A 12,604-nucleotide genomic window follows, 5' to 3' on the forward strand; every position below is an offset into this window, starting at 1 on the left:
CTGTTACCTGTTGTTATGGGAACATTTTGCTCTGTGACAAACATATATTCATGTTCGATAACCTTTTTAAATTATTCTTTTTTTTAATGAGGGGTGAGTAAACAGGGTATTTAGAAAGAAGATTAAAGAGCTTTTGGGACTAGTGTAGTGTCCGAGGTGTAAGGCCTTTAAAGATGCCTACTATAGCACCTGTATGTTCCTGGCTTCAAGATGTTGGACATGAGTCTGAGGGCTCAAGAGGTTTCTGAGTAGCCTTTACATCAACAAGCTTTAATAACAACATCTTTTTTTAAGACATGTGGATTAATACTTGCTGGGCCACGTTTCTGGTGTGACCTGGTCTTTGTGTTGTTAGTCAATTATAATCTAAAGAAGGTATACATTAAAAACACACACACCACCTCTTACAGTACATAGCTACACTTTCCTTGAACAGGTGATTGGACAATCTATGAAATGAGGGGAAAGGTAATTGCAGGTAGACAACATTAACACATAATGGATTCACAGCAGTCTGGAACATAGCAAGAAGTCGTGTGGTGTGGCGTCATGAACCCCTGCTGCAGTAAAACATATCAATGCTATCATTGGGACCTATATATAACAAATGTACACTTACCACTTTCTCCATCCATCTATAAACACTGCATATGACATTAAATAGAAATCCCAAGCCACATTTTATTTAGCAAAAAATGTTTAATCTCTCCTTGATGCGTGTTTATTTACAAGTAGTAAATCTGCAAAATAGGAAATAACAGAATATTTACACAATGAATGTTAACCTGCAAACTTGTGACAGTCGCTTCAAGTCAGAAACTCTAACAATGTATCAGAGTTATTGTAGTATTAAAATTCCTTTGCCTGAAATTCATTTGCCTTGTGTTTCCTTGAATTTGATGTAACTTTCATTAATAAAAAAAAAAGAAAAACCACTGAATTCTCCAGTATCGGAAGAAAGCCTGAAAATAAAACTGAAAACAGAATGGTGCCAGGACTTGCATTTGATTCAACTATGTTTTTTTTTTGTGGGAAGGCAAAAGTATGACCAAGCATGTCTTTAGAGCTGAGAATTAAACATGAGATACATGAGTATGTGCTGGCTCATACTGAAGCCATTTGTTCATTTTGACAGAAAAACAGCATAATACCCAGTAACTCTGTCAAACTGCAGTCGTCATGTTGTACACGTTTTAAGTCACCTGATGCCTCCTCCTGACACTCTAAAACTGACATGCTGTATACCACCTCCACCACAACACTAAATACGAGCCAATTATCACACCAAACTGTGCAAAACGAAGGATAAAGAATGGTGACTGGTAAGTTTCTCTCACACTTTGTTTAAAAAGGCAAGTAGCCATGCAAACGATAAGCCAACTCCCGCAGCACTCATTTAATCAACCAAATTGCAACCAAAATACGACACAAATGAACCATGAACCTGAGAATGATTTGAGAATGTTCAAGTGTCCTGAAAATAAAGCCTGATGGATCATCAACCAGACACAGACTGTACTCTGTGTTGTTTTGCAGGTAGCAGGTGGATGTATCCCTACTGTACATAGTGCTCATACTGGTAAACCACTGCTCTTGTGATGCAATCTACTGTAAGAGCATCACATGTACGACTGCAGCAAAACCTCAGCTGTATACTGAACAAGAACAAAACATGTTTTTTAAATGTTTGTTTGAGGTTTTGCAGTACTCTCTTCAATATTCATGATTTTAACAGATATTATGTAATGAGTCTAGCCACCATTATCAACTGAACAACTAAAATGGGCAGAGTGGTCCCTCAAGATATATTTGGTAGGTATAGAGTGAACTATTGAGTCCCTACAGGTATCCAGTTGAATTAGGCTCATATGTAGCTGCAGCAGTAGAAAGCAATGTCACATCTAAGACATGTAAACAAAATGGTGCTGTTGACATTAATCTGGGAGCTGTGCTCACTTTTCGTGGATATGAGATTTTTTTCAAAGACCTGGCGTAAAAATAGAAAGGGACAGCATTTATGATCAGCACAAAATGACAGCCCTAATGTTTGATAGAAAAACAAGGTACAAGAGTTAAAGCAGCAAGTCACATTTCTATCACAAAGACACAGATGCTCATCTGATGCAACAATTTCATTTTGATCCTTAAGATCCGGGAAATAAACCTCGAGTTCGGTCAAGTACTTCAATGTCAGGCAAACAAAGCAAACATGTTGTCTTCTGTGACACCGTAAAATGTTCAATTTACATGTTCAAAATAAAAAGACGAAAAAAACAACCTGATTACGAAAAAATGGCAAACAGCTTCTGTTCATTATGAAAAAGAATACAATTTACAAATTAAAACAACAAAAACATTTTACAGACCAGTTTGGTTTTTCGGCAAGCAGACAAAAAAATGAATAGTATTTCTCACCACCAAGTCAATAACCCTGACTTCAAAACAAGAGAAACAGAGAAATGTTCTTAAGAGAGCAGTAATAAAAAAAAAAGGGGCTTAAGCCACACATGGCAAAAGGCTAGTTCTGAGACAAGAGCTGCAGGCTAAGGGGAGGATTACTCAGCTTTGTGGAGCTAATGAACAGAGAATTCTCATTCTCACCTCCGTATCTTCCTATACCCCCCACTATGAAAAAAAATGCTAGAACCCCCGTCTCAAATTGATAGGTTAGAGGTGGAGAGAAACACTCAGTATATATTTTCCATGTCCCTCTTTATGGGTATTAACATTGAAAAAAAAGCGGCTGAAAACAGCTCTCCACACTTTGTTTCACCACTGAGGGTCTGAGCTCTACCTGACCTCATTGTTGCTTCTGTAAAGACGTAAACAGCGTCTGAGAGCTTTGCCCTTACAGGACTATTGGATAATGCATGACCCTTCATGGGTGGGTTACACAAACTGGGGTCCTGTTGAATCCTCATGGTTAGATATGGTGGCTATGTGGTATTGGGGAAAATGGAAATATATCAGGTAGTGCAATGTAGCTACTTCATTATTCAGTTACTAAAACACGATCCACTCTACTGTCACTTCTTCCCCCTTAGAGAACCAGCTGTGGCGCTGGATACTAACGTGGCCATGATAAAGCAACAATCCTGTGAGTATATTTTTGTTTTTCTGAAACCAAACGATTGCACTGATAGAATTAAAAACAACAGCATCTTCATGTTATCGCCGCCGTGAACTGTCCTAACTCGAGAAGACTGACATCTCTGTGTCCTTTCACGTCATTTTCAACAAGGATCTTTTGAAGGGTCATTACTCAAACAATTCATTTCAGTCACTAGGCATGTTCATATTTAAAATCATACGGTAGCATATTCCATCCAACAAAATGTCTTTGCACTAAACAACATTCAAAGAAAACATGGCACAGTACGACTTTTTTGTTTCTTTTTCGCAGTTTTTTTTGTCTATGTTGTTTTTTCTTTTGTACTTGAAATATCAAATCATGTTCTATTGTTCTTATTTTTATTCTGTTAGTTGGTTTAAAATGAGAAAAAAAACAACAAAAATGTTTTTCTCCCTATTCTTTCTTTAAAAAGGTAGCTGTATTTATATATAATATCTATATCGTCTTCCTTTGTAACGTTTCTGTAAATTGTGCAAATTCAGCAGTAATACAAGTGGCGAGAGATCAGAGAGTGGGCAGTTGATTACATCTATACAAAAACGAAAAAGAGAAAAATCTAACATCCTTTAAAACTGTGACACGTTGGATTCACATGACCTAGAGAGCCTTTCTCCATTGGCTCATCACAGATTGGTCCATCCTGCGAGTGGTGCCATAAATGGAGTTCCTTTCCGGGCTTTCATTGTTTCTTTCCTGACCATCGCTTCATCACGACAAAACTCCAGAAATCAAAATCAAGCAAACGACAAACACCAATATCCACAATAATCAAATGCTGTCAGTTGACATGTTTCTCCATGTATGCGTGTGTGAAAACGTCTGGTGTCCCAGTCTCTCACACAGACACGAGCCCACACGCTGTATGGGGCTGCAGACAAACACACACATACACATGTAAGCGTACACAGGTCCGCCCATCTCTGCCGAACCCCCCCATTTTGCAGTATTCTGCGTCAGTCCTTTTGCAGTTCGTCTGTCGTATTGTTGGGGGTTGGAGTTTTGTTTGTTGTCTGGTTGAGAGGAGCGAGGGAGAGACACAGATGGAGAGGAGGAGTGAAGAGAAGGAGGAGATGGAGGTGTAGGATGGTCCCTCAGCTGCTCAGGGCCATTGTGTCGATGACCTGCTCCAGCTTGCTCCTCAGTCTCTGTCGCCTCGCCTGCTCGTCCTGCTCCAGAGCCGACAAGATCTGAGGACAGAGGGAGGAGGAGGTCAGTCAATGTCACAGTGAGCCGCTTTTGCTTTCAAAATGTGGAGTGGGTACCCCAAACAAGACTGAGAGAAGACAGCAACATAACACCTTGCAATGTCAAATGGGTATATACTGTAAATATAAAAGCTTGTATTCAAATAAAGTCAAGCATGGACAATAAGCGGCTGAAAGAAATAAGGGGGAGGAACTACCTGTATCCTACAAAAACAGGCTCTTAGGTGGTCAATTCAGTGTAATCTACCTTTCCTCAACACTTATTCCATCTGTCCAGCAAAAATAACTACTCGGGTGCTTTTTAAAAACACACGCTTTTTGATACTTTTCAAAAAAATGCTGGCTGTAGATTTTTGGCTAGGCTAGTTATAAGGCATTTAATAGGAAACATGTAAAACAGTCCTTTGTTGAGGAATAGAAACTGAAACATCCCAGGGGTAAATTCTTCTTTGTTTCTAGAAAGAATAATGAATACATGACAACAATCACAATAATCTTAGCTTTTTCAGGAGTAACCTCCAGGTTAGCTGAAAACACTCAAGGCACTAACAAACCCTCACATGATGAAAACTAAGTCTCACTATACTGAAACTCTGAGCTCACCTCATCCTTGTACTTGACAATGTAGGAGTAGATCTCGTTGAGGGCCGACATGCTGTTGAACTGGTTGGCGTGCAGGCGCGACTGCTCCGCCAGGTACGCACTCATGTCCTGGTCACTGATGACCGGCATCCTGGAGATGTCAGAGTAGTACCTGGAGAAAAAAAAACACAGCTTAGAATTGACAGATCTGATTTAAAGCAGAATTTAGGACACACATCGAACAATTGCTGCCTTACCTCTCTACCCAGTTCTTATAGTTGGGGATGTCTTTAGCGTAGAGCAGCTTGTTAGAAGGCGAGTCCTTCCCTAGTTTATGCTCCGATGTTGAACAGGAGTCCATGAAGGTCTGAGCCACCACAGACAGGCAGGCGTCTGTGATGCTGTTCTTATGGATGTCAAAGACAAACTGGGGGTTTTTGATCACGTTCACCCAGAACCGCAGTGGAAGACTGGAAGAATTAAGAGAAAAGGTGGAAGGGGAGGGAGAAAAGTTGCACAGTTAGAAGGAGAGCAGCAAATAACCCTGCATGCAGACTCTTAGTGATGAAATACCTGAGGCAAGAGAAAAAGTAACTGCACAATTTGCACCAACTCTGTAATTCGTTGCATATTTGCTGGCTTACAGTCAAAACTATTTTCATACCACAGTAAGTTTTTCACAACACTAATAAGACACAAACTGGCTACCAAACCCTCCTAACAATGCACCACTCAGCACATGGACTCACCAATTGCTCTTCCAAGTGTGCCGCACATCAGAGTCTGATATGGAGTGTTTGTCTGCCTGCTCGTCCAGGAAGTCAAACATGTACTTGATGGCGAGTGGCAGGGCGCTTCCTCGGTGCGCCGTGCTGAAGATGGTCTCGAACAGGTCATCCACAAACTTCTGGAGCGTACCCTGAGCAGAAGAACAAACAACGGCTTAGTAAGTTACAAAAGGATTGATCTGTTTGATTTAAGTTTCTTCTATGTTCAAATCCAGAGACATGGTGAACCATCTTAAAATAAACCAGCCCACATAATGTCATTATGTTATAATGTTGGATAAAAACTAACAGCAATACCGGCATATGTGAGACAAAAAAAAACGTTTTCTCGCAAATATTCCTGGTCTGGCTGGAGGCGATGTTTGAGAATGACAGTGCTTTGCTGTTAGTTCTCCAACTTTCTGAGAGTTTGTGATGGTGCTGAGTGTTCTTTACAGTGTTTAGGATGGGGCCCAATGTGAGTTCAGCCTAAAGCCTTGTTGCAAAGTTTTTTTTACCATATCACACAACTCAAATTCCTCTGAAGTTGAAACGATTTGATATTTCCCAAAAGCGTTCAGCGCATTATTTCCCATCTTCAACCTTTTGCAAACCCTATTTAAACCAGCAAGAAGTGGAATATGCAGTTTTGTCCTCCACAAATCAGCTTTCAAGAGCTGTGGGGGCTAATAAATAAGAATAAACTGCAGCGCTCTAAGTTGTGTCCCCCTGGCTTGCATGTTAATCTTTCCCAATCGAGGATGCATTGAAGCTGCTAACCTTGCACTTTTCTACCTGAAGTCAATACAATGGAAATCTAGTCTAATGAGTGCAAATTCCAGGAAGAAGAAAGATTAGGTGGGCTGAATAACGGCATGCACTATGATAAGACTACTGCATGTTGTGTGCGCATGAAACAAAACAGATGGAGCTCCTGTGTATTCTGCACATAAGGCGAATCAGTATTAACTTAAAGTAAGAGCTGTTAACTTTATGTTGAGCACACTAAATCTAAACACCTCTCCTGTTGGTAAGCTTTCTTCAGTTGGTTCTAAAGTGCAGTTGAAGTTAATCATCTAAATCTGGCAATAATGGATTTTGAAGGATTAAAAACCACCTAGGCATATTAATGAATGACTTTCTTAATGCTATTTTAATCTCATTCTTACAAATATAATCAAGATATTAATATGGGCAAATGTAAAATATGTACAGCCACAACTTGTTTGTAGGACATTTGTGTAATAGACCATAAACACACAATAACCTAGCCAACCTGTTTCAAAACATTCTGAAGACTCTTAATTGCTCTCAACAGTTCTGGTAAACATTGTACCAGCTTCAACAGTCCCAGAATATCAAATGGTCTCAGGGTTGCAAAAGCTGTTCCACAAGACTTTAAAACAGTCACTCAACTGTGGCTAACAACACACTAAGGGAGGTTTCTCCAGGACATCACAAGCCTCCAAATAACCTTTCAGATCATCATCTGAACACACACGCTGCATTAAACCCTGAGCCGGTTCCACAGTGTGGTCTGGAGGACATGCAGGAATTTGATGAGTGATGATCTCGGGGTAAAAGCTCGGGCCTGAAAGCCCTGAGGCCACCAACAGAGGGCCCAGTAACACCGAACAAACAGCTCAATAGTCAAAGGTCAACCTCCTAATTAAGACACACACACACACTAATTCCTGTGCATATGTATGTCTTTGTGCAAAAGGTTATGAAAAATGTTAATGAGCTCTGAGACCACCACCACACGAAAGGTCAGGGGTGGAGGCTGCTGGTGGAAGTGGGCTACATGGATTAAGGTGAGTAAGTGTGTGTGTGTGTTTCTGGATACCTTTGTGGCCAGCAGTCTGGTTAGGTAGATCTCAGAGACCATCTTGCTCCCCCTGTCTCCTTCCCTCTGGTCTGAGTGGTCGTGGTTCTTCACCAGGTGCCACAGCTTGGTGCCGCTCTCCAGGTCGGGGGTGATCATCGGGGTCCGGGAGCGCAGGCTGTCTGGACTGCTGGCAGTCCTCAGCATGCTTTCTGGAGGGAGAGGAGACAGAGAAGAGTTGAGTAAAAGGGCCAAAAAAAAGACACAAATCTGGTGTTTTCTTACAAATAATTGTATACATATTTTGCATCCAGGAATAAGGAGGTAAATATAGAAATTAAAGTTCAAAGTTTAAGGTTCTCTGACATAAAGCTCTTTTTGTAATATTGATTGGCATTGACCAATTATAGATAAGTCTTAAAAAAAGTGCAATTTAAATTAACCTTCAGAAATCACAGGTAGACAGTGGCCGTTTCTCAATGTCGAGTAGAGCTGCTGCAGAGCCACTATTTCAAGTATACTACTTCATCGAGTGGCGCTGAATGCTGGGCATTTAAACAACATTTAAACAGTCCTTCGGCGCCACTCGATGACGTAGTATACTTGACATAGTGGCTCTGCAGCAGCTCTACTCGACATTGAGAAACGACCACGGCCTTCATTAATGCTTGCTGTTGACTTGAACCTCTAGCTGAGACGTAAGGGTGTTTTAGATAAATATAACTTGAAACAACGCATAACAACCGATAGCTTGGTCTCTAGTTAGTAAAAGTACAATTCATTTGGTCTTAATCACTATTTCAACATAAAAAGTAAACAAATATTAGTAAATTAAGCTACCTAGGTATACAAATACATGAATAAGAAGTCTGAAGTACCTACAGTACCTGCCTCCCTGCCTCCCTGCCTCCCTCCCTCCCTCCCTCCCTCCCTCCCTCCCACCCTTTGTTGGACAGTGATCCCCTATTTTGTGACACGGAGCATTACGTTCTCAGTTTGAATGCTTGTCATTCTGGTGACAAAATAGGAAAGGATAGAGAGGTTCAAAATGTCAGGAGAGAATGTGAACCAGGAAAGCACAGAGTGCCAGGGCGATGGCTGTGTTAGTGAGTATTTATGTGTGTGTGTCATGGGGGAAACACTCAGGAACAGAGTTACTGTACACCAGAGACGGATTGAGAGGATAAAAGAGGGATGGAAAAAAGTAATGAAACTGAGGTCAACTAAATGGACTGGTTTTTTTTGGCGTAAAAAATAATCACTATTAGACATAATCTAGAAATACAGTTTTTTGTCTTTTTCCAAAATGTCAACCAACAATTTTGTGTCATTTTAATACAATTTAATTGCATTATTGTCATCCTCACAACCCATTATCCTGACAGCATTGGACCTCACAGCTACACTGCTTCCTGCTATGAGTAATGACTTTAGCCTATACAGTATATGGTCTCAAATATACTCTGCCTGGCATTGGACAAAGCATTGGCTAAATCACATGTTTGAGTTTGAAAGGATCACCCAAAATGCAACAGGTTCCTTCACTTCACACATCCATGTTTCACACCTGTAGAGCCAATAATCCATCTGTGGTATAAGTACACCTCAGATCAGCATTGGTACCATTATACCTTGATCCTGCTCTCATGCATTCTGGGTGTGTACAGCCTATCACAAGGTGTGGAAAACGTATGTTGTTTTGTATGGTAATTTATATTGATTTATGTACATTTAATAACATGGATCTATTCCTACACCATACACTATAGCATCTCCGAAACGGCATTTACGACTAGCATCAGACAGAACTTGAAGGGATTGTCAGTAAGGGAACTGGACAGTCAGGAAGTCACTGTGCAGTGACACAAAGTAGTACTGCTGACAGCTGTCATGCGTCCCGTCCTCTGTGGGGTGCATTATGGGAATTGACATGAAACTGTTTTATTGCAAAGATGGGAATTGTTGCTGAAAAGTTGCCTGGATAACCAAAATTGTAGTAGTACACTGTCAAATGTAATTAAATGTTTACATTAAATCTGAGTTATACTTTCTAAAAACTGTTTAAAGAAGGGTGAAACAAGTAGTTCAACAGTTCTTGAACTTAATCACTTAAACAGTTTTGAAAGAGATTTAATCATATGTCAAAATAAATATATTTTTTAATGTCTAAAGATGTTCTTCCCGTCAGAAGTATCATATATTTCGCACATTTAGTCAGAACTCATCTGAATACAATTAAGGCATTTTGCTTTTACTTTGGTCATGTTAGAAATGTGTTTGCACATATTTTGAAATGAAGGCACACAAACAAACACATTCTATCGTACCGTATCTGCTGAGGGACTTGGTGAATGTGGAGGAGTTGGAGATGTTGTAGGCTGAGTTCTGTTTAGGCACCAGGGCAATCACTGAGCCATCTGTCACCTGGAACAGGAAGTTCAAGATAAGTTAGGACTGCACAAAATATCAAGCAGCAAGATTACACAAACAGTCACTGTGCTACCTTTATTTACATCACTGCTAGTTTTAAGAGCACCGACAATTTCCAAAATTGGGATTAATAAAGTACATCTTATCTTATCTTGATGTGTAATAGACATATTTTTAAATGACTGATGTGAATAAATAACATTTACAACATTAAACATTCAAAAGACTAAGATATACTTAAAAGAAAGACAACCATAACACCAACTGCAAATCAGTAATAATGCTCAAACAAATCAATGAGGAGTTGTTGTTCCATCGAGACACTAAGAATCATGGGATTTATGTCGTGCGGGAGTACCTGGTAGTGAGCCAGGGTGTTGAGTCTCTTCCAGTCATTGTCGATCTTAGTGGTGACGTCCTCGTCCTGCAGGATGATGCGCGCCATCCTACCCTGCCGCCATTCTGTCACACAAAGAGGATGGAGGTAAGGTTGTGTAGTTTAAATGAGGAAATACAGAGAGAAGTGGGACATAGATTTCACGGATTCATTCATCAAAACTTTCCTAATCATAACAAAATGTGAAGTTAACTGTCTGACCAAATTGAAATGGGTGTAATGCTTAATTTTTCTGACTTTTGGCTGCTCACTTTAGTTATTTTTAACATAATCACTCCTGCTTCAGAGAGCTCTAGCAATGGTTCCCTCTTTACACCCTGTAGTACTGCACCTGTGGTTGGAGTGTGTGTGTGTGTGTGTGTGTGTGTGTGTGTGTGTGTGTGTGTGTGTGTGTGAGTCTTGTGCAGTGTTCCCACTCCTTACCCAGATCCATGTCGGAGGCCTTTGGTCTCTGGGAGTACGGTGTTCCCTTGTACACGGCGTCCAGCAGCTTCTCCTTCACCTGTGTGACGGTGTCACAGTTCAGGCTCTTCACCGTCACCTCCGGAGCGTTCTCGTTCTCCGGGTTCACACAGTGCAGCGTCTGCAGGCCGGAGGGCAGAGGGTAAAGTTTCACATTAAGATGGAAGTCATCATACTGGGAAGGTTGTTTATTGGGGGCGTGACCCGGCGATGATTTTTGCAAACCAGCACCTCATACAGCAGTTAAGAATCAATACTCAACTGGGTAACAGTTCACATACAGCTCTTTACATACAGCTCTTTATTACTATTAAAAGGGTGTTTCATCTGAATTGATAGATACAATATGTTTTCTCTGTATTGATATTTGTGTCATGAGCCTCAAAGGATCATTTGTGGGGTTGTAGGTTACAAATGTTGCCAACAACAACAAAATTGTCCTTGGCAAGTAAGACTTTCAAAGTTTCAAAGAGATGTACAGTATAAACTTTATATGTTCTATCCTCTGAAACCAAAAGTGTCTTTGTGTCCACTAGTATGTGTTTGTGTACTGACCAAAGTCTTGTAGTCAATCTGCTGCCTGATGAGTTTGTCTTCGCTGAGGGAGTAGCGGGCCTCTCCTGTGATTGAGTCTATTGGTCCCTTTTCCATTTGCTGCTTCATGGCGCAGTACAGCATGAAGAGAGGCTCACCAGCACATTCCTGCAGAACCAGAGTGGAAAGGGAACGTAGGAAGAGGGAGATAGGTAGAAGTGAAAGGCAAGACGGCAATAGAGGGAAAAAAAGAAAGAGGAGAGAAAGACAGATTGTTAAAATGTAAACTACTAACTGTGCAAAAACTTTACCGAGAAAAAAAGTACACAACAGCAAAAAGCGCACAGCTCTGCTGAGCAACTCTCCAATTATATTTCTAATCTTCTTTAAGCCAACCAGAGGCTGAGCAGTTAAGGACGAGGCCATGGCCTGTGTTGGCTAACGGCACGCTGTAAACTCAAAAACAACACACACACACACACACACACACACACACACACACACACACACACACACACACACACACACACACACACACACACACACACACACACACACACACACACACACACACACACACACACACACACACACACACACACACACAGCACACACACACACACACACACACACACACACACACACACACACACACACACACACACACACACACACACACACACACACACACACACACACACACACACACACACACACACACACACACACACACACCTCCCAGTGTCTCAGTAAAAAAAAAAAAAAAAACACCTTTTTGTAAAAATCTCTATTTGTGTGTGTGAGGGAGTGAGTGAGCGAGTAGGGGAGAAATCAGAGCGAGTGAGAGTGTGAATGAGTGGCAATTGATGGAGGAGTTAATAGAAGGTTAACGACTGAGGGCTGAAAAACGCTTGGAGAAGCACTTCGGTGTGCGAGACGTGTCAACCCGGCAACGAGCTCTGGGAGGTTTTAGCCCCTGTCTCTCTCCCCCCACTCTCTTTTACACTCGTTCTGCCGGCCTGACAACTCAGCGCTGCTTGCTTTTACAACTTCCTCTTTAAAGGATAATTCCAGTTATTTAGGCTTGGGTTTTATATTTATCGTTTCGGCTATCTTTCCATTTTGCACTCTCTGAGGAATGCAGCAAAAAAATAATAATAAGCACAATTTATTGAAATGAAAACAAAAGTGAACAATACCATCAGCATGCAAACCCAATCATACTCAAATTAGTGCAGTTGGAAGATTTTATCACATTTTTGAAGTGTT

The 12,604-nt window shown here is 40.9% G+C and overlaps 1 protein-coding gene across 2 annotated transcripts in view; it reads right to left on the reverse strand.

Moving 5' to 3' along the window:
- Window positions 1-679: 679 nt before the first annotated feature.
- Window positions 680-12,604, reverse strand: part of LOC117533414 (plexin-A1-like) — a 191,590-nt gene continuing 179,665 nt past the window's right edge. For both annotated transcript variants that reach the window (XM_034197132.1, XM_034197131.1), the window contains exons 24-32: window positions 11,357-11,503; window positions 10,763-10,922; window positions 10,301-10,404; window positions 9,840-9,936; window positions 7,534-7,724; window positions 5,670-5,839; window positions 5,178-5,390; window positions 4,942-5,092; window positions 680-4,320 (exon numbers count right to left, since the gene is read on the reverse strand). In XM_034197132.1, the coding sequence (XP_034053023.1) occupies window positions 4,225-4,320; window positions 4,942-5,092; window positions 5,178-5,390; window positions 5,670-5,839; window positions 7,534-7,724; window positions 9,840-9,936; window positions 10,301-10,404; window positions 10,763-10,922; window positions 11,357-11,503 (1,329 nt within the window). In that variant the 3' untranslated portion in view covers window positions 680-4,224. The remainder of the gene's footprint in view (window positions 4,321-4,941; window positions 5,093-5,177; window positions 5,391-5,669; window positions 5,840-7,533; window positions 7,725-9,839; window positions 9,937-10,300; window positions 10,405-10,762; window positions 10,923-11,356; window positions 11,504-12,604) is intronic.

This window comes from Gymnodraco acuticeps, unplaced genomic scaffold (genome assembly GCF_902827175.1).
Source record: "Gymnodraco acuticeps unplaced genomic scaffold, fGymAcu1.1, whole genome shotgun sequence".
In the NCBI taxonomy this organism is placed as follows: domain Eukaryota; kingdom Metazoa; phylum Chordata; class Actinopteri; order Perciformes; family Bathydraconidae; genus Gymnodraco; species Gymnodraco acuticeps.